Raw genomic sequence first — 18,964 nt, 5'->3', positions numbered from 1 at the left:
TAATTGTTTCTAGCTTTGGGGCATCAAGTAACATTCTCAATTTCATTCTAATAAAAGAGCTAAGATTGGACCGAATTCTTCAGGGGTGATAGTACTACTTGGATGTGCTGCTAACATTTATTCTATCTGAAACTAATGGAATGATGTAAACAATGCATGATGTTGAAGTGCTGTGATTATAAAAAGGTAGAAGACCCCTGACAGTTAAGTCCAGTCGTGAACAACTCTGGGATTGCGGCGCTCATCTTGTTTTACTGGCCGAAGGAGCCAATGTTTGTCCACAGAAAGTTTTTCCGGGTCATGTGGCCAGCATGACTAAGCCACTTCTGGCGAAACCAGAGCAGCGCACGGATTACAGCTGCTTTCAAAAATGAATAAATTTAAATGCAGTGGCGGGTGGTGGTGGTGGTAAGACTGCCAGTTTTTTTCGTGTAGCAGCAGAGGGGTGGAGTATTTAATCTTTTCTCCACTATGCCATTTTGCCAATCAAAAATTGTCCTCTTCATGTAACCTGCACCGCAGGAGCAAAATAGATGTAGATGTGTTTTTCCTTTCATGTGGCAAATAAAAGTCAGAGGAAAAATTTTGAGTATATTCACATGCCCCTAGCATCACCAACTACCGTATTTTTCGATCTATAAGACACACCAGACCATAAGACGCACCTAGTTTTTGGAAGAGGAAAACAAGAAAAAAAATATTCTGAATCCCAGAAGCCAGGACAGCAAGCAGGACCGCTGCCCAGAGATCCCGCTGGCTGTCCTGGCTTATGGGATAGCTGCGTGCAGCCTCTCCCGGGCAAGGGGAGCCTTCATCCCCTGCCCGGGAGAGGCTGTGCTCAGCTAAGGCTCCCCCAAGAGCCGCGCTCCCTTTAAAGAGTGTGCGGAGTGTGTGTGAGGCTCTTGGGGGATTTTCCCTGAGAAGGGCAGCCCTTCTCCCTCCTTGGGGAAAAGCCCCGCAGAGCCAGACACACACTCCACAATCTCTTTAAAGGGAGCGCTGAGCAGAGCCTCCCGCCTGCATTTGCTCCATAAGACACACACACAGTTCCCCTTACTTTTTAGGAGGGGAAAAGTACGTCTTATAGAGTGAAAAATACGGTACATGGGCCCCTGCAGAGGTAGCATTCTTTTATACATCTAGAACTCTTTTTGATAATACTATCATTTGCCCTTAGAGTAGCCTAGAATAAGGTTCCCCAGTTGTCCACTGTGATCTTCCACATCTGTAAAAATAGTATTGGTATATAATTCCGTCAGTTGCAAGCAAACTCTGCGTATGGTGCCTCCAGACTGTCAGTATTTTGTGGGAGGGATTCAAGAGCATAACAGAACTTGAGGATTGTGCATTTAAAGTGCATCAAATAGCTGTTGCCCTAGTGCAGGGGTTCCTAAATTGTGGTCTAAATTTCATTCAGGTTGTCCACAACATTTCTGTGGATTTGTGATAATGCATTGAAAATAGGGTATGTATTAAGCACATTAACCTTTTCAGACTGTGATTAGGGAATACTGTACATGAATGTACTAATTATACATGTTTTGATCTCAGGCAAATGCCCATTTTAGGCCCCAGTGATGTGCATCTAAGCTGTAACATCTTAACATCTAAACTGTAACTTCTACCTGCCCTACCTCTCTCCTACCTGCAAGGAATGGAAATATATATGAACTGCACAATTTTGAAAAGAACCAAATCTCCCCACTTCTGTATTTTCTGATGTGTATGACTGTTTGGATGGAAACCTGGCATTTCAGACACAGGACTTTATAAACCCTTCCCCTCAGTTCCAATGAAGGGCTGCAGGAAGATGCATCATGAATCTCCAACCCCCCTCCCCCATCTCTCTCTCTCTCTCTCTCTCTCTCTCTCTCTCTCTCTCTCTCTCATGCATGCCATGGTCCAGAACCTGTCACAATATTTTGCATGATCAGAAAGGAATGAACACCAGGAGAAATTGTGTAATGCTAAATAACGGTATAATGCTAAATAACGTTTTGCTGCCTTTGTTTACTCAAGCTGCTTGCTGACAGACTCAGGATATGATTCCAGCTAGACAGTAGTAGATGATATCCATGTCTTCTCAGCATCAGACGAATGCATTGTGAATCAACACTGTGACAGAAGTACATTATTGTGCAAGTCAGACACACCCTTTCAGATTGCAGACGCTGTAGCAAAAACGTAACTGGTAGATTTTGCTTGTCTGTACATTATTGCACTCCCCCTTCCCCTTCAATGCAGCTGTTTTGGAATGCTGTTCTCCACAAGATGCATTTATATCTGGGAAGCGCAGCCCTTTGAAAAGCACTAGGAACAGAGCATGAGGCAGAAGCAAAGCCTCTGGGAGCAGCTTAGTACTGAAAGACCTCCCTTCTTTCTCCTCCCCTCTTACACACACACACACACACACACACACACACACACACACCTCTCTCCTAGAGGGAGATGGAGGACAATGTGCTGAAATGAAACGACACTGTGTGTTTGTGAAAGGGAGCGAGCAGAGCTTGTTGAGGAGGGAGGGACAGAGAGCCTTCTCCGGCTGTGCTTTTTCATGCACTTTGTTAGCGGGGTACGTTGCCCCTGCCATTTGTCTGTGGCTTCCAACCCTCAGCAACGTGAGCAACAACCGGAGCCAGAGCTGGTTATTATAGGGTAAGTCAGAAGGGATGAGGCTTAAGATGGGTATAAATGTATATGCATATTCTCAGCTCATGGGTCTCTGACCGTTTGCTCATCCACCTACTCATATTCAGAGCAGTAAACTCGGCCTTAATGTGCACTAGCCTTATGCAGAATTAGGGAAGGGAAGGGAAGGCGGGGGAAGCATTGTGTGGCTCTCCTATGTTTCTGTTGTAGTGCCTTGTAAATGCTGCATTTCCAGATAGGGTTGTAAACACCCTAATACAGTGCAGAAGAAAATGAACACACTGGAAATACTAAAATGTAAATATATTTTAATGGTGCAATGGAAAAATAGTCTTTCCTCCATTGCATTTGTACAGTATTCTTAATGCTCTATTTTTATTATTATTTCAAATTGAATTTAAGGTGGGGCTATGCTACATTTGGGGAAATGTTTACAATGTGAGCCATCCTAACCAAGTACTGATTTAAAACCCTGTACGCCCTAAGCATAACAAGTGCAATGTGCTTGCCTGTCCGCAGGAGTAATTTTGAATGAATTTCTGGTGCTGTATTTCCATACCTTTTCCTGTACTTTAAAATTGTTGGGCTCCCTATATAGTACTACTGTCACAAAGTATATTATTACAGGGATATGATTTCAGGTTCATTATCCCACCTCCAAGCTGTATATGCCTTTTATAAGGAAGTGGCAGGCCCCAGATTTTCCTTTCAGATGTTCATTGGAAGAATTTGTCGATCATTAACTATAATATGAGTGAATGAATAGTCAAACTTGTACTTCACGGAAGAAAACAGCCAAGATTTTCATCTAAATAGTGACGTTGTGAAAACTCATTATGTATTACACTGGACTTTATTGTATTTTAAGAAAAGAGACTTCCTTTTAAACTGTCACAAGATTTTATTTTTCAGAAGTGCACATGCTAAAAAATAGTGATTCACTGGAAGGGGCATATCTACACGGCTTAAGAAACTGGTGATTGGCTCCCTTATTGCATGGATTTTTTTCTTTTAAAAAAAACCCAACCCATGGGTTTGTTTCTTATAATATGTGAAGTGGCTTTGTAGCAAAGGCGGGGCAGGGAGGGGAGGAGAACTTACAATTTTCAACTATTTATTTGTTGATTTTATTAAATTTGTGTACTGTACTTCATCCGTAGATCTCAGGGAAGTTTGCAACAGAAAAATACAAGACAAAAAACAAAATACATAATAAAAACAAGAACAAAAAACAACCAAATAATACCCCCTCTCCTCTACCTTCTCCCACAACACTATTTCCTTTCCCAAGCCCATTTCATTTGGTAAAATCAGGGCTTTTTTCAGCCGGAACTCACTAGCCATAACTATCCCCAGGGCTTTTTTTTCAGGGGTAGATCCCAGGAACTCAGTTCCGGCACCTCTCAGGTGGATGCCATTGGCATTCTAAAAGTACCAGGATGGTGTTCATGGTGAGTTCCAGCACCTATTTTTCTAGAAAAATAGCACTGATAGCCCCTAGTAATAAATATAAATACAAAAATAGGTTTTCAGAAAAGTGGCTCTGGCTACAGGAATTGGCTGGTGTTTTCCCCCCAGTCAGGGGTGATGTGAAGAAATTAAACCTTTTATCAATGCAGAACAACTCCTACAGTTCAAAAGAGGCATAAACAGAATCTAGCAATCACAGGACAGCTTCCCTGAAGTCTGCCTCTTTCCTCTCTCTTTGCCAGAGTTTTACTAAGGGCAGTAACATATTAACAGTAAACACAAAGTTTAAAGTGTTCTGCAAAATTCCTTGACAGACTGAGTACCTTTTATCCTGGTAGGCCTGTTTAGGGAGTGGAGATGGGGGTTATGGTGCTGTCTCACTGCCTCTTGCTCACTTCTCAAAGTGGCCCTCTTGCTGACTAGGGGCATTCCTGCCTACTACAAGTCCTATGTTATAAGTGATTCAGGGCAGGCTATAATACATGGCTTTTCACATGGTCAGCTTCCAAAGAGGCAGTATTAGCAGAACAGTCTGTAGCCATGAATACATGGTATGCTAAATGCTTACCGTATTTTTCGCCCTATAAGACGCACTTTTTCCCCTCCAAAAATGAAGGGGAAATGTGGGTGCGTCTTATGGGGCGAATGCAGGCTTTCGCTGAAGCCTGGAGAGCGAGAGCGGTAGGTGCGCACCGACCCCTCTCGCTCTCCAGGCTTCGCGGACCTCTCCTCAAGCAGCGGGAACGTTCCCACTGCTTGGGGAGAGTTGCCGGCATCCCGAAGCCTGCGCGCGCTGATCCCAGCACGTGCAGGCTTCGCGGATCTCTCCCCAAGCAGTGGGAACGTTCCCACTGCTTGGGGAGAGTTGCAGGCATCCCGAAGCCTGCGCGCGCTGATCCCAGCACGTGCAGGCTTCGCGGATCTCTCCCCAAGCAGCGGGAACGTTCCCGCTGCTTGGGGAGAGTTGCCGGCATCCCGAAGCCTGCAAGCGCTGATCCCAGCACGTGCAGGCTTCGCGGATCTCTCCCCAAGCAGCGGGAACGTTCCCGCTGCTTGGGGAGATTTGCCGGCATCCCGAAGCCTGCAAGCGCTGATCCCAGCACGTGCAGGCTTCGCGGATCTCTCCCCAAGCAGCGGGAACGTTCCCACTGCTTGGGGAGAGTTGCCGGCATCCCGAAGCCTGCAAGCGCTGATCCCAGCACGTGCAGGCTTCGCGGATCTCTCCCCAAGCAGCGGGAACGTTCCCACTGCTTGGGGAGAGTTGCCGGCATCCCGAAGCCTGCAAGCGCTGATCCCAGCACGTGCAGGCTTCGCGGATCTCTCCCCAAGCAGCGGGAACGTTCCCACTGCTTGGGGAGAGTTGCAGGCATCCCGAAGCCTGCAAGCGCTGATCCCAGCACGTGCAGGCTTCGCGGATCTCTCCCCAAGCAGCGGGAACGTTCCCACTGCTTGGGGAGAGTTGCAGGCATCCCGAAGCCTGCGCGCGCTGATCCCAGCACGCGCAGGCTTCGCGGATCTCTCCCCAAGCAGCGGGAACGTTCCCACTGCTTGGGGAGAGTTGCAGGCATCCCGAAGCCTGCCCGCGCTGATCCCAGCACGTGCAGGCTTCGCGGATCTCTCCCCAAGCAGCGGGAACGTTCCCACTGCTTGGGGAGAGTTGCAGGCATCCCGAAGCCTGCAAGCGCTGATCCCAGCACCTGCAGGCTTCGCGGATCTCTCCTCAAGCAGCGGGAACCACCGCTGGGCTCCCACGGCTTGCAGAGAGCTGCCTGTTTGGGGGCTGGGGTCGGGGGAAGCTCGGGCTGCCCCAGCCCCGCGCCTGGGGGGGAAATAATTTTTTCCCTTTATTTTCCCCCCAAAAAACTAGGTGCGTCTTATGGGCCGGAGCGTCTTATGGGGCGCAAAATACGGTATATGTAGGGTGCAATTCAAATGTGAACCCCAGTCTCCTATTACTGCCATAGGTAAGTAAGTACCCAGTGAGACACACACCTGTGTGGATTCAAGGTGGAACTTGTAGACACCTATGACTATAAACCTCTCTTAAATTTTAATATATTTTGATATCTGACTCCTGCACAGTGAAGTTGACATTAGGAAGAATGTGTGTTGGCAGAAGGGGACAAGAGCTGAAATCTTAACTACATACGAGAAAATTGAATTAATTTGGTTTCTCTTTTCCCCTTCCCCCCTTCTTTTCTTCCAGAAAAGGACTATCTAAAGGAGACGCAGACCGCTGTTTCCAAGGAAAGAGTGAGGATGGCCTTCCAGTACCTTTTACCAAAAGCGTGCAAGAAGCCATTGATAAATATACATTGTATGTGTTTATGTCTGACATTATTTGAATAACAACATAAGTATGTGTTAAAAGAATAAGATAAAATTGTGTGTGTGTACAGAGAGAGAGAGTAGAAATTGATTTTGGAGATCACAGCATTGCAGCATTTCTGGGGCAGCACCTGTCCTAGCCACATTATAGCATGGCAATTTGAAACTGGGGGATTTCAAAAGTATTTTGTATTGTGGCATTCAGCTTTCAGTGGAGGGGGGGAAAAGGTTGTAAGTTCTTTAGGGATAGCACAATTTCCTTTTATGAGCCCAAGAAGATGTTTGAATGCTAGTTAGCTTTTGGTATTGTGACTTGCATTTTCTGCTGAAATCATTCTTCTTTAAGATTTTGTGGTGGGGAAAGAATGCTCAAGGTTACTTTAATTTAAGTAAGAAGAATGGGCCAGAACAATGGTCTAAAGGGAGAGTAGTGCAAATCTTCTACACATGAAAGTGTTCATTTTATTAACAAGGTTCTGCAACAACCCCTTCCCCCCAACCTAGGAAACTAATTGCAGTCAAACCTTGGTTCCTGAATGCCTCCGTTTTGGAACGTTTCGGCTCCCAAATGCTGAAAATCCAGAAGTAACTGCTCCGGTTTTCAAATGAGTTTTGGAAGCCTAATGGCTTCTGGGGAGTTTTTCTCTTTTTTCTCCATTGATTTTGCTGACCAACCTTTGATCTTCGGTTGTCGAACGTTTCGGAACAGTCTTCCAGAATGGATTACGTTCAACAACCAAGGTTTCACTGTACAGACTGGAATATTCCAAGAAGTTGTGCCTGAATATCAACAGCTGATTGTATAAAAAATTTGCTGGCCTTTGGCTCTTACTTTTCTTTTTCACCTGTATAAATGTGTGGCCTTGTGTATGTCTGTCAATTAAGTATGTCTGCCAATGCACCAACAAAACCATAAAGAGTCTTGTGATTGTTGGAATGCAGTTCCTATCATCTCTAATCATTAGCCATTCTGGCTAAGGCTGATGGAAATTGGAAGCTGGTCTGCAGCGCCACAGTTTTTCCATTCATACCCTAATGCTAAACAGAGCTTCACCTTTTTGTACGGGGAATTGCATATTTAAATTTTGCCAGTATATTTGAATGAGATATTGACCTTCTGCCCACAAGAGTCAATCAATGGCATTTTATATTTGCTAGCTACTATTGCTGCTCTTTAGGGCTTTCTGGGGTGGGGTGGGGAGTTAGTCTTTGTCCTTAATGAAGTCCTTAATGAAACACATGTCCACAAAGTCCTTAATGAAACACAATTGCTTTCTTTCTTAATGAACCATGATGCCATGACTTACTTTTGAAATGTCTTTCCATCCACAGTGTCTCTGTTTCGTCACTTTCATCAAGCAGACGGACAACACCAACAGACTTGAATAATTCTTGGTCTGGGATTCAGAGTTGCACCACTGGCCCATCTACTGAAAGAAGCTCTGTTTACTCCTGGAGAGATGATGTATGTTAGCATTTATTAACAGGTTTTGTGTATCCTCTCCTGAAAAAAAATCTGAAGTCCTTATTTGCCTATATTACGTCCTGTCCTCCACTGCACTTAGCTGGAAATCAAGGTCAATTTTTATACTCGGCTACGTTAGAAACTAGTTTTCTGCTTGGTGACTTCCTTGACTATACTGAGACTTAACGTTGTTTTGCATGGAATAATCCAGGCTTGCAAAACTATTGTTTACCTTCCTTACTGAACACTGTTTCTGCATTGCGTGCTTCTTTCAGTGCTGTGATCTTGATCAGCCATGTGCAAATATGGTTGATTTAGATCAGGGGTAGCTAATCTCTGGTCCTCCAGCATGGTCAGTGGTCTTAGAAGATGAGAGCTGTAGTCTTGAATACCATGGATTAGCGGTCTGTGATCTAAACCAATATTTTTTAATGCTCAGACCCAGTGCTACTTGTCTAGAAAAAGAGGTGCCAGAACTCACCATGAATTGTTCTCTTATAATGGCAATGGTGCCCACCTGAGAGGTGCCGGAACTGAGTTCCAACAGAAAAAACCCCTGCTCAGTGCTCTTCTGTACTCTAAATTAAAATATTTTACTTTAGTATTCATCATTGATATCAATTGTGACCTCACCCTCTTCTGCTGTTTATTTTTATTTTTTTACTATGAATCTGTTTTGTTTCTCACATTCTCCTTTACCTTCACTTTGAAAGATTCTTGTAAACCTTGCTGAGGTCATTTCAAGGAACTTGCTACTATGCAAATTAAGACCTCAGCTTCAAATTCCAAATCTGAGCACCTCTGTCCTGAAGCAGGTGTTGCTGCCCCAAACCTACCTGAACAGTTGATGTTTCCTTTCCCCATGCTGTTTATCCCCCACCCCCCATGCACACACCACGCGTCTCCTCATATGGTCAAAAGCATTTTTGTAGAAGCTGTTTTGCCAATGCAAACTAGTCCTTTTCAACACTGACAGGAAGAATTTAACAGCCAGGGGCAGTGCCAGGTGATTCTTCCTTCCTTTGCAAATAAAGAATGCTTTGCTAGCTGCAGTAGTGATGCAGGTTACTGTCCATAAGATCATGCTATTTGGAGCCCAATTTCTTTGATAGCGAAGGAGTGACATACTTGCGGGCTCATAGGCCTATGAAGCCATTTGCATTATTAACCTGCCAGCCCTCATCTTCCTTCCCATCACAGCAGTGAACTAGGAGAAGTGGTTTATACCACATCATAGGGCCAGGCAGAGATGAGAGGTTCAAACCTCACTGGCAAGCCCAGCTCCGTGATGTGTGGGGCATTCAACTAAATTTTAACCAGTGCAGACCTGCTGAAATGAATGAACAGGACTAAATTAGGTCCATTCATTTCATTGGGTCTTCTCTGAATAAAACCTAGTTGAATACCAACCAGAGTCATTTCTTCCCCAGTACAGCAGTGTGCTAGGGATGAAGAATAGTCCACCCATCCTCATCTTTCTTCTTATCACAGTGCTGGGATTGGTGGAGGTTTGGGGTAAGTGTGCCTGAGTGCGTGATGTGCATGTGATGTCCATATGAGTATGCTGTGTGAGAGAGGGTGTGCTGTGCACTTGCATTTGTGGTGAGTGATAGAGGTAACATGTTTGGTGAAACGTAGCTCTTGGAAAGTTGGCCAACCCCAGACCAAAGAAGGATAGCCTCACCTGTTTTGGTGGAATTCCATTCTCTGAATAATAACACTATTTAAAAGATGTGTGACTTTTCCTAAATAACTACAGTGACAAATATGTAATTTTATTCAGCTTCAAACATGTATAGAAATATTATTTGAAAATATTAACCTAAAATTCCCCAGGAATTTGATAAAGCTAATACACAAAGAGTTCATCAGCTGTTTTGGGATGTGGATGAAATGTTGTTTGAAGGCAAAGTGAGTTCCCAAACGGAGAGTCTAAAGGCAGAATGCAAGGATTGGACTAACAGATCACTTCACTTAAGGCAAGTCTATGCATGTGGATTAAATGATTTCTTTCTAGAAGCATTTTCACTCAAATATGCACTTTATTTGCTGCTTATGTGTTGGCTTGCGTAGTGAGCATCTTGTGAGTTGATTAGCTGCCCATCCTTTGAATGGAAGAACCTATATAGCTGCCCAGTAGAACGGCCAGATATTAGCTTGATTGCTTCCAGATGGGGTTTCCATGATTACTTCCCATCGATAAGTAATCCTAGATATTTAAATCTGAGTACTTGCTCAAGGGTGTGACCATCTAGAGTCCACCTGGACTTGGTAGTCCTCTTGCCAAATACAGTGACCTTGGTTTTTATCGTAGTTAATTTTTAGATGTTCTTTTTTACACAGCTGTCCAGTAGAATGGCATCATCCTAAGTCTGATTTTATTCTGAGATAACAAAACTACATCATCGGCATAGAGCAGAATTGACACTTTATGATTCCCAAGGGTGGGGGGGAATTAGATTGACATTAACTTACACTATTTAAAGTTCTGGCTTCCTATGCTACAGAGTGCTTTTCAAAGAAAGAATGTTGGTTCAGTTGTGTTGCGTGTATCTGCATTTTCTTTTCACTTCATTAGCCAACCCTATATTTGTTCTTTTTATGCAGGATTTTGGGAAAACAGCTTATTTTCCCCAAAGATGAGGGCTTTCAGCATTACCAGGGCAGAACTGCCAGCTCTGTTTACTCCAGGTCCTTACCTACTCTGAGTGAAATCACCAACAGTATGAAAGAGTAAGTTTTTATTTTAATGCAAACATATTCCTATTTCTATTTGGTTGACATTGTTTTCTATTAAAATGCACATTTTTTTACATATTCCCAGAATATGAATGCAAGTGCCTTAGCGAAATGAACAGCCATTATTTCTGAAGCTTTGATCTTTAATGCAAAGCTCATACTGTGTATTATGCCATTTTCTTGGTTAAATAATACATTGGACAACTATTGGCAACATGAGACATTTGTCCTGGATATAGGTCTGCAAAGCAGTGCTCAGGCGCCTGTTGTAGGTGATTAGCAAAAGAATCCCATGGCTTCTCACAGTTACAACATCCTCCTGTTCTTCTTCTACCTGGAAAAATTCTGATTTCTTGACTGGGTTAAAGCCACTGGAAGACATCTCTGAAAAATCTGAGATAGTTGCTGTCTTTCTAGCCTGTATTTTTTTGCTTTGTGACATTTTAAAAAAATGCTTTAATTGCTTAATTTTACTTTCCTATAAAAAGATTAGTGTATATTTTATTTTTGTACCTTTTCCCCCTTCTGTGTTAAAATTGCTGTTTTAGGTTATGCATCTCAGGCTCTAAACTGATTCCTGCAGCTTTTCCAGTGCAGAAGGCATTCAGCTCTGAATTACCAGAAATTTCTATAGCGAAATCACCTGTATATTCATTCTTGGAAGAAGAAATCTATGATGCAGAAGGAAAAATTGAAGAGTATCTTGCATTCGACAACAAGGAACTGTAAATGTTTGATTTTTAATGGATTATAATGCACTTTGAAAAGAACCAGATTTATTTCTAAGAACTGTTTCATTTATTATAGAATGGCAAATACTATCATGTCGGACTCCGCACCACATTAGTCATGTGTTTAAACTAGTGTACTTAACCTGCCTGCTGTTTATTTTGGTTACAAAAGAAAAATCCCTAGGTCTCCAAACTGCTGTGGACTTCCAATCCAGATTGTACCATTGTACCAATTTGCAGCTGAAAATGGTCCCTACCAGGCTGCTGTTGGGTCCCAAGTTGCTGTTTGCAGTAAACAACTTTCAGATTTAAAAAAAAAAAGCCAGGAAAGAGCAATTATTAGGAGAAAACCCATGTGGAGCCCCCAGTCTGGATCAGAAGCACATTCCAAATTTGCTTTTTCTCCAAATAAAAACAGTCACATTAATAATAATAATAATTCTATTATTTATCCCCCTCCCATGTGGCTGGGTTTCCACAGCCACTCTGAGCGGCTTCCAACAGAACACTAAAAACAGAATAAAACTTCAAACATTAAAAACTTCCCTAAACATTTAAGCACACATGTGCCTTTTGTTGGAGTGGGTTTGACTAGATGACCCTTGGGGGTACCTTCCAACTCTACAATTCTATGATTGTATGAGTAGTCTGTGATCAAATAATAGGGGGTTGGGGCTAATCTGTATGACCCAGTGGCTAGAAACACATTTGACATGAGCATAGATCCATGCTTTTTTATGTACATTTCGTAGACATGTCATAGGTTTTTTATATAACGTAGTAAAGGTAAAGGTACCCCTGCCCATACAGGCCAGTCGTGTCCGACTCTAGGGTTGTGCGCCCATCTCACTTAAGAGGCCGGGGGCCTGCGCTGTCCGGAGACAGCGTGATGAAGCTGCTCTGGTGAGCCAGCACCAGCGCAGCACATGTAAACGCCGTTTACCTTCCCGCTATAAAGCGGTACCTAATTATCTACTTGCACTTAGGGGTGCTTTCGAACTGCTAGGTGGGCAGGAGCTGGGACCGAAAGACGGGAGCTCACCCCGCCGCGGGGATTCGAACCGCCGACCATATGATCGGCAAGTCCTAGGCACAGGTTTTACCCACAGCACCACCCGCGTCCCCATATAACGTAGTAAGCATCCCTAAAGCCCTGTAGAATTTGAATATTACATAATTAATGCTCATTGTTTGGCAGATTTGAAGTAGCACTGTCCCACCTTTTTTATATAACAGGATTGTGTAATTAGAAATAGACTGTTTTTTTATTAATAGTTAGTAGTGCTTGGTAATAAAGATTCAATTTGCTTCAATCATTAGTGATGATGAAAAGTTGGAGCAAAAGATATATCAGCTTGCCCAAAAGAGGGTTAAACATGGCATTCCTCCTATTTCCCCCAATGCCTGCATCAAAGATGCTGTGGTTGCGGAAGTTTTCGATCACGTCTGGAAGAATGTAATTCAAGTACTGGAAGAATTAATAAGGAAACACTGGGAATCGTCTGTCACAGGTAACTGGAATGTTTATGGAAAAGCCATTTGTGAAAACATTCTTAAAAATACAGGTAGGTAGCCGTGTTGGTCTGCCATAGTCAAAATAAAAAAATTCCTTCCAGTAGCACCTTAAAGACCAACTAAGTTAGTTCTTGGTATGAGCTTTCGTGTGCATGCACACTTCTTCAGATACACACTTCTTCAGTGTATCTGAAGAAGTGTGCATGCACACGAAAGCTCATACCAAGAACTAACTTAGTTGGTCTTTAAGGTGCTACTGGAAGGAATTTTTTTATTTATTCTTAAAAATGGATGCTTTATATGATCTCTGTGGTTTCAGGAGTCCCAACGCATTCTAAATATGTTTTAGAAATGTATTGTTACGAATTATGGTGGTGGGAGGGGCTGGGGGAGTTGACTGTATGTCGAGACCCTCCTAACTCCTGGATGCAGCAAGTGGTAAAATGTAAACCAGGCTAGCTTCTTGTTGAAGTGATAGCCTGGGTGATGGGCCATTAAGGGAAGAAAGGAAGTGTTTGAATCTGAAGCTGTGGATATGGGGGAAGCGAGGCTTTTTGGGGACGTTAATGCTGTGAACCCTCCATTGTAGACTCAGGTTGTATATACAGTGGTACCTTGGTTTAAGAACAGCTTAGTTTATGAAGAACTTGGGTTAAGAACGCTGCAGACCCGGAAGTAGGTGTTTTGGTTTGTGCACTTTGCATTGGAAGCAGAACATGATCCGCTTCCTGTTGAGTGTGTTCCATTTGTAAATTGAGTCCCCCGCTGCTATGGGAAAGCACACCTTGTTTTAAGAACGCTTTGGTTTAAGAACAGACTTCTGGAACGGATTAAGTTCGTAAACTAAGGTACCACTGTATGTGTAAATAAACCACATAGCAGTCTCCTCTGTGTCTCATTCTCAAAAGAAACACGAATCCAGGGTAAGCACCTGGACGTCCTGGAATCTCACACTGCTCAGAGGCTGAGGTGGTGTGCAGCAGTAGAGATGGTCTGTGCTAACATATCCATATGTATGGTATCATATTTCAGTATTGGTCTTCATGGCCCAGTTCACATACGATACTGGGGGCCATGATGTGTGTTAACTATGGTTTGTGCACATGTGATTGAGCATGTGTAAAATGGGCCTATGGTTAGCACTGACTCCTGAGATGAGCGTGAAATGGTAAGAGGAACATGTATTCCTAAGGCTTGCTTTGATTTCCAAACTGTAGTTTGGAGGCAGCCAGCATTATTTGTGCATAAAGTTGTTACATATTTACCAGTTTACTATGCTAAAGCAAATGTTTACATTTATGTCTGATTGAAATTTGGGTGTGTTTTTTTGTTTTTGTTTTTTTAATGATGAACTAGAGAATGAAAAACAGATGGAGAAATTGAAAGCTACTGGAAACAAGTTACCACACCTATCCATTTCCCGTGTTGCAATGGATACATCAAGTGTGCCCCCATCAAGAGGCTCAGAGGCTCGAGGCACATCTCTTGGTTTGCATTTTGTCCCATCACAGGTAAAATATCTTCCAACCAGCTGGCATTAGTCAGCATATGAAATCCTGTTTTCTTTTTTATCAGCAGCACACAACTTCTCCAGCCCCCAGGCCCTCTGTGAGGTTTTCCTCTTCATTCCTTCTATCTCGGTGGCCGGTGACCATGCCCAGCCAAGGTCTCTTAGCATGCCAGCCACACTTCAACACACACCTCTGCTGTCCTTAAGATGTTGTATGCAGTGCTTTTTGCTTTTTTTTAAAGAAAAAAGGTGCCACCGCTCACCATGAAGTTGTTACAGTAAGTAACAGCTAAGTACCACACTTTAAACATTTGGGGCAGGCGGGAGGGAAGGTGCTGGTACTGTGTACCCAGAAGAAAAGCACTGGTTGTATGACATATACAGCGGTACCTCGGGTTACATACGCTTCAGGTTACATACACTTCAGGTTACAGACTCCGCTAACCCAGAAATAGTACCTCGGGTTAAGAACTTTGCTTCAGGATGAGAACAGAAATTGTGCTCTGGCGGCGCGGCTGCAGCAGGAGGCCCCATTAGCTAAAGTGGTGCTTTAGGTTAAGAACAGTTTCAGGTTAAGAACGGACCTCCAGAATGAATTAACTTCTTAACCCGAGGTACCACTGTACTGATTTTCAGCATTCCACAACTGGCCTTTTGTTTTTAGCCTTTAGGCTTCCTGATAGGCAGCAGCTGCTTTTTAGATCTGTACGTACATGTGTTTATTTTGTGTGTATACGTAAACACAATCAAGACAAACCTCTGGTTCTGCTTGGCACTCTTCCTTGACACAATGCGTTGCAGTCCTTGAGCCACACAGCTAAAAAAAAAAAGTGAATTCCTATCATATGTATTTAGTAATGCTGAAGGCTCCAGTTATAATAATAATAATAATAATAATAATAATAATAATAATAATAATAATAATAATAATAATAATAATAATAATAATAATATATTATTTATACCCCGCCCATCTGGCTGGGCTTCCCCAGTCACTCTGGGCGGCTTCCAAAAGAATATTAAAATACTATAATACATCAAACATTAAAAGCTTCCCGAAACAGGGCTGCCTTCAGATGTCTTCTAAAAGCCTGGTAGTTGTTGTTCTCTTTGACATCTGGTGGGAGGGTGTTCCACAGGGAAGGCGCCACTACCGAGAAGGCCCTCTGCCTGGTTCCCTGTAACTTGGCTTCTCGCAGTGAGGGAACTGCCAGAAGGCCCTCGGTGCTGGACCTCAGTGTCCGGGTAGAACGATGGGGGTGGAGACGCTCCTTCAGATATACTGGACCAAGGCCGTTTAGGGCTTTAAAGGTCAGCACCAACACTTTGAATTGTGCTCGGAAACGTACTGGGAGCCAATGCAGATCTCTCAGAACCGGTGTTATGTGGTCTCTGCGGCCGCTCCCAGTCACCAGTCTAGCTGCCACGTTCTGGATTAGTTGTAGTTTCCGGGTCACCTTCAAAGGTAGCCCCGCGTAGAGCGCATTGCAGTAATCCAAGCGGGAGATAACCAGGGCATGCACCACTCTGGCGAGGCAGTCCGCAGGCAGATAGGGTCTCAGCCTACCAGATGGAGGTGGTAAACAGCTGCCCTGGATACAGATTTGACCTGTGCCTCCATGGACAGCTGTGAGTCCAAAATGACTCCCAGGCTGCGCACCTGGTCCTTCAGGGGCACATTTACCCCATTCAGGACCAGGGAATCCTCCACACCTGCCTGCCTCCTGTCCCCCCAAAACAGTACTTCTGTCTTGTCAGGATTCAACCTCAATCTGTTAGCCGCCATCCAAGCTCCAGCCGCCTCCAGGCACTCACACAGGACCTTCACTGGTTCTGATTTGAAAGAGAAGTAGAGTTTTCACATTCTCGACATAGCATGTACATAGCCTGTGGCCAACTCTCATAACATATTGCATCTGAGGCCTATTGCATCTGTTGCTCATGGATAGTTCCCATATTTCCATTCAGGGCCATTGATGCTGGCACAGAAAGTACTCATGTAATCAAGATGCAAGCATGTAAACATGATGCAAGAAATTTTTGCAGCAGTTGCTATACAGGTTGATATTTAATTAAACACCCACTCCTGTGCACATCTCTCTCTCTACTAATAATTATTCTTATTATTGATTGCAACATGTGCAAGATAACTCATGTGTTACTTGTGGCCTGTACAGCGGTACCTCTGGTTACGAACTTAATTTGTTCTGGAGGTCCGTTCTCAACTCGAAACCGTTCTTATCCTGAGGCGTGCTTTCACCAATGGGGCCTCCTGCTGTGTGTACACCTCTGGTGCATGACTTCCGCTTGCATCCCGGGGCAAAGGTTGCAACCAGGAGCATCTACTTCTGGGTTAGCGGAGCTCGTAACCTGAAGCGTGCGTAAGGAGGACGGTTCGTAACCAGAGGTATTACTGTAGATATGTCTCAACAAAATTACACTAGTAGTTGTTATTATTTATAATAAGACCTGCCCTGTAGGGTAATTCTGTGTTATTGTGTAAAAAGAGAGAGGGATAAGTATAGAATTGGCATCCATTTCTTCTTCATGTTTTCATACATGCTTTTTGCATCGGATGAAATGTTCTTCAGCATCTGCATTAGGTAATTTTGCCCATCTTCACCCACAATGTTGCACATGTTTTAGGCCTTCAGACATATTGATAAATTACCTCGAAAACATTAAGTGATTTGCTTCTGTTGCTTTCCTTAGATCCACCGGTTTCCCAGCAATTTACACAGCGATTTAAATGGTGTCATGACAATCCAAGCCAAGCCACTGCAACAGAGGCACTCTGGGCTAACAGAAAAGATACAGTATGTGTTGCAAAGACTTATGAGATCACATTTCACTCTCACAGTGCATGCTATATTTATTTTTCAATCTATACCTCAACATTCGGTTCTATGAAGCCTTTCTGAAGTCAACATTCAATTTTATGTTATGTGTTTTAATTTTGGGCCTTGGTGAAATTATTTTATTTCAAATATAAAATATAATTAAAGCTGCATATTCTCTTCTGCGGGGGAAAGGGCTTTTGGGGCAGGCTGCAGAAGGGTTGAATCTTATATAAGTGGCAACTACAGTTGCTGAAATTGCTCTTTTTCAGGAATGAACAGGAAGACAAGCCACAAGTGGGTTCCAGTGTTAACTCAGCACGAAATCGGCTGGGGCGAATTCCTGACAGTAGTGTTCTCTCATGTTCCCGAGTATTGCTTGGATCCTCTAGAAAAACAGCAGGCCACCGTAGGCTACCGTCAATAGCTACAGATCCTCTGCGCTCAAAGACCCCCAATGTTTACAGTGATGAAGTCCTTAGGGGGACAAAACTGTGAGGCTTCATTTCTGTTCTTCACTGCCGTGACCTTAGCGACATATTAAGCTCAAGCATGGGAGTTAGTTAGGGTGTGTTTCACCACCCTGTGGTTGCATCTCAGAAACAGGCACTGAGACAGTTGTGTGTGCATTAAAAACATTTTTGAAATGTTTCCATTTGACAGTTAAGGGGGAAATAGCATGTACAGTCAATGGGAAACATGAGCAGTGGTATGACTTTGGCATCAACACAATATGGGAGAACATCATATTTTAAAGGGATGTGTTGTCTCTCACAAAGAACATAATACTATATCTCTCTAATTAACAGGAATTCTGTTGTTGTTGTTGTTGTTGTTGTTGTTGTTGTTGTTGTTGTTGTTGTTAGAATTGTAGAGTTGGAAAAGACCCAATGGTCTTCTAGTCCAATCCCCTGCAATGCAGGAATCTCAGCTAAAGCATCCATGACAGATGGCCATCCAACCTCTGCTTAAAAACCTCCACAACCTCCTGGGGGAGACTCTTCCACTGTCGAACAGCTCTTACTGTCAGAAAGGTTTTTTTATATGTTGAGTCAGAATCTCCTTTCTTGTATCTTGAAGCCACTGGTTCAAGTCCTACCCTCCAGATCAGGAGAAAACAAGCATGCTCCCTCTTCCATGTGACAACCCTTAAGATATTTGAAGATGGCTATCATATCTCTTCTCAGTCTCTTCTTTTCCAAGCTAAACATACCCAGCTCCTTCAAGCTCTCCTCGTAAGGCTTCGTTTCCAGGTCCTTGATCACCCTTGATAATTAAGAATAGATCCTGCAGTGATGGAGAGAAGTGAAATAAATATAATCTCATGTATCCTTATTTTTGTCCCACAGATGTACTGCCTTAGATCGCTTGTCCTCTCCACTTCTGCCTACAGCCCGGAACAAGCTGCCACCGATTACATCAGATGCCGTTGAGCAATATCTTTCCGTTCCTGGATCGCAGCTAGGCTTTGTAAGAAAGAGAGTCATTCTTTGTTTTATACCATTAGGAATTCGATTGAGAATTTAATAGTATTGTCATTGGAGCACTTTAAATCCTAATCAAGCAAGTACAATTGTTAGTTGCTGGGCTTGGAAATGATAAAATTAGGTTCCATTCTCCTTCCATCTATGAAGCTTGCTGAGTGGCCTTGTAAAAATCATGCTCTCTCATTCTAACTTACAACTTCTACATGAAATCAGCACAACGTAATAACTTT

The 18,964-nt window shown here is 43.4% G+C and overlaps 1 protein-coding gene across 1 annotated transcript in view; it reads left to right on the top strand.

Annotated features, from left to right (window-relative positions):
• The window catches only part of FAM149A (family with sequence similarity 149 member A), a 38,587-nt gene that overhangs the window by 12,158 nt on the left and 7,465 nt on the right, over nucleotides 1-18,964 (top strand). Inside the window, exons 2-11 of the mRNA XM_081209191.1 lie at nucleotides 6,329-6,439; nucleotides 7,783-7,915; nucleotides 9,752-9,894; nucleotides 10,523-10,648; nucleotides 11,203-11,379; nucleotides 12,706-12,896; nucleotides 14,257-14,411; nucleotides 17,123-17,226; nucleotides 17,520-17,741; nucleotides 18,597-18,717. Of these exons, the coding sequence (XP_081065317.1) occupies nucleotides 6,329-6,439; nucleotides 7,783-7,915; nucleotides 9,752-9,894; nucleotides 10,523-10,648; nucleotides 11,203-11,379; nucleotides 12,706-12,896; nucleotides 14,257-14,411; nucleotides 17,123-17,226; nucleotides 17,520-17,741; nucleotides 18,597-18,717 (1,483 nt within the window). The remainder of the gene's footprint in view (nucleotides 1-6,328; nucleotides 6,440-7,782; nucleotides 7,916-9,751; nucleotides 9,895-10,522; nucleotides 10,649-11,202; nucleotides 11,380-12,705; nucleotides 12,897-14,256; nucleotides 14,412-17,122; nucleotides 17,227-17,519; nucleotides 17,742-18,596; nucleotides 18,718-18,964) is intronic.

The sequence above is a fragment of the Podarcis bocagei genome (genome assembly GCF_964188305.1).
Source record: "Podarcis bocagei genome assembly, chromosome: 9".
NCBI classification, from domain to species: domain Eukaryota; kingdom Metazoa; phylum Chordata; class Lepidosauria; order Squamata; family Lacertidae; genus Podarcis; species Podarcis bocagei.
This window is presented reverse-complemented; position numbering and strand designations above follow the sequence as displayed.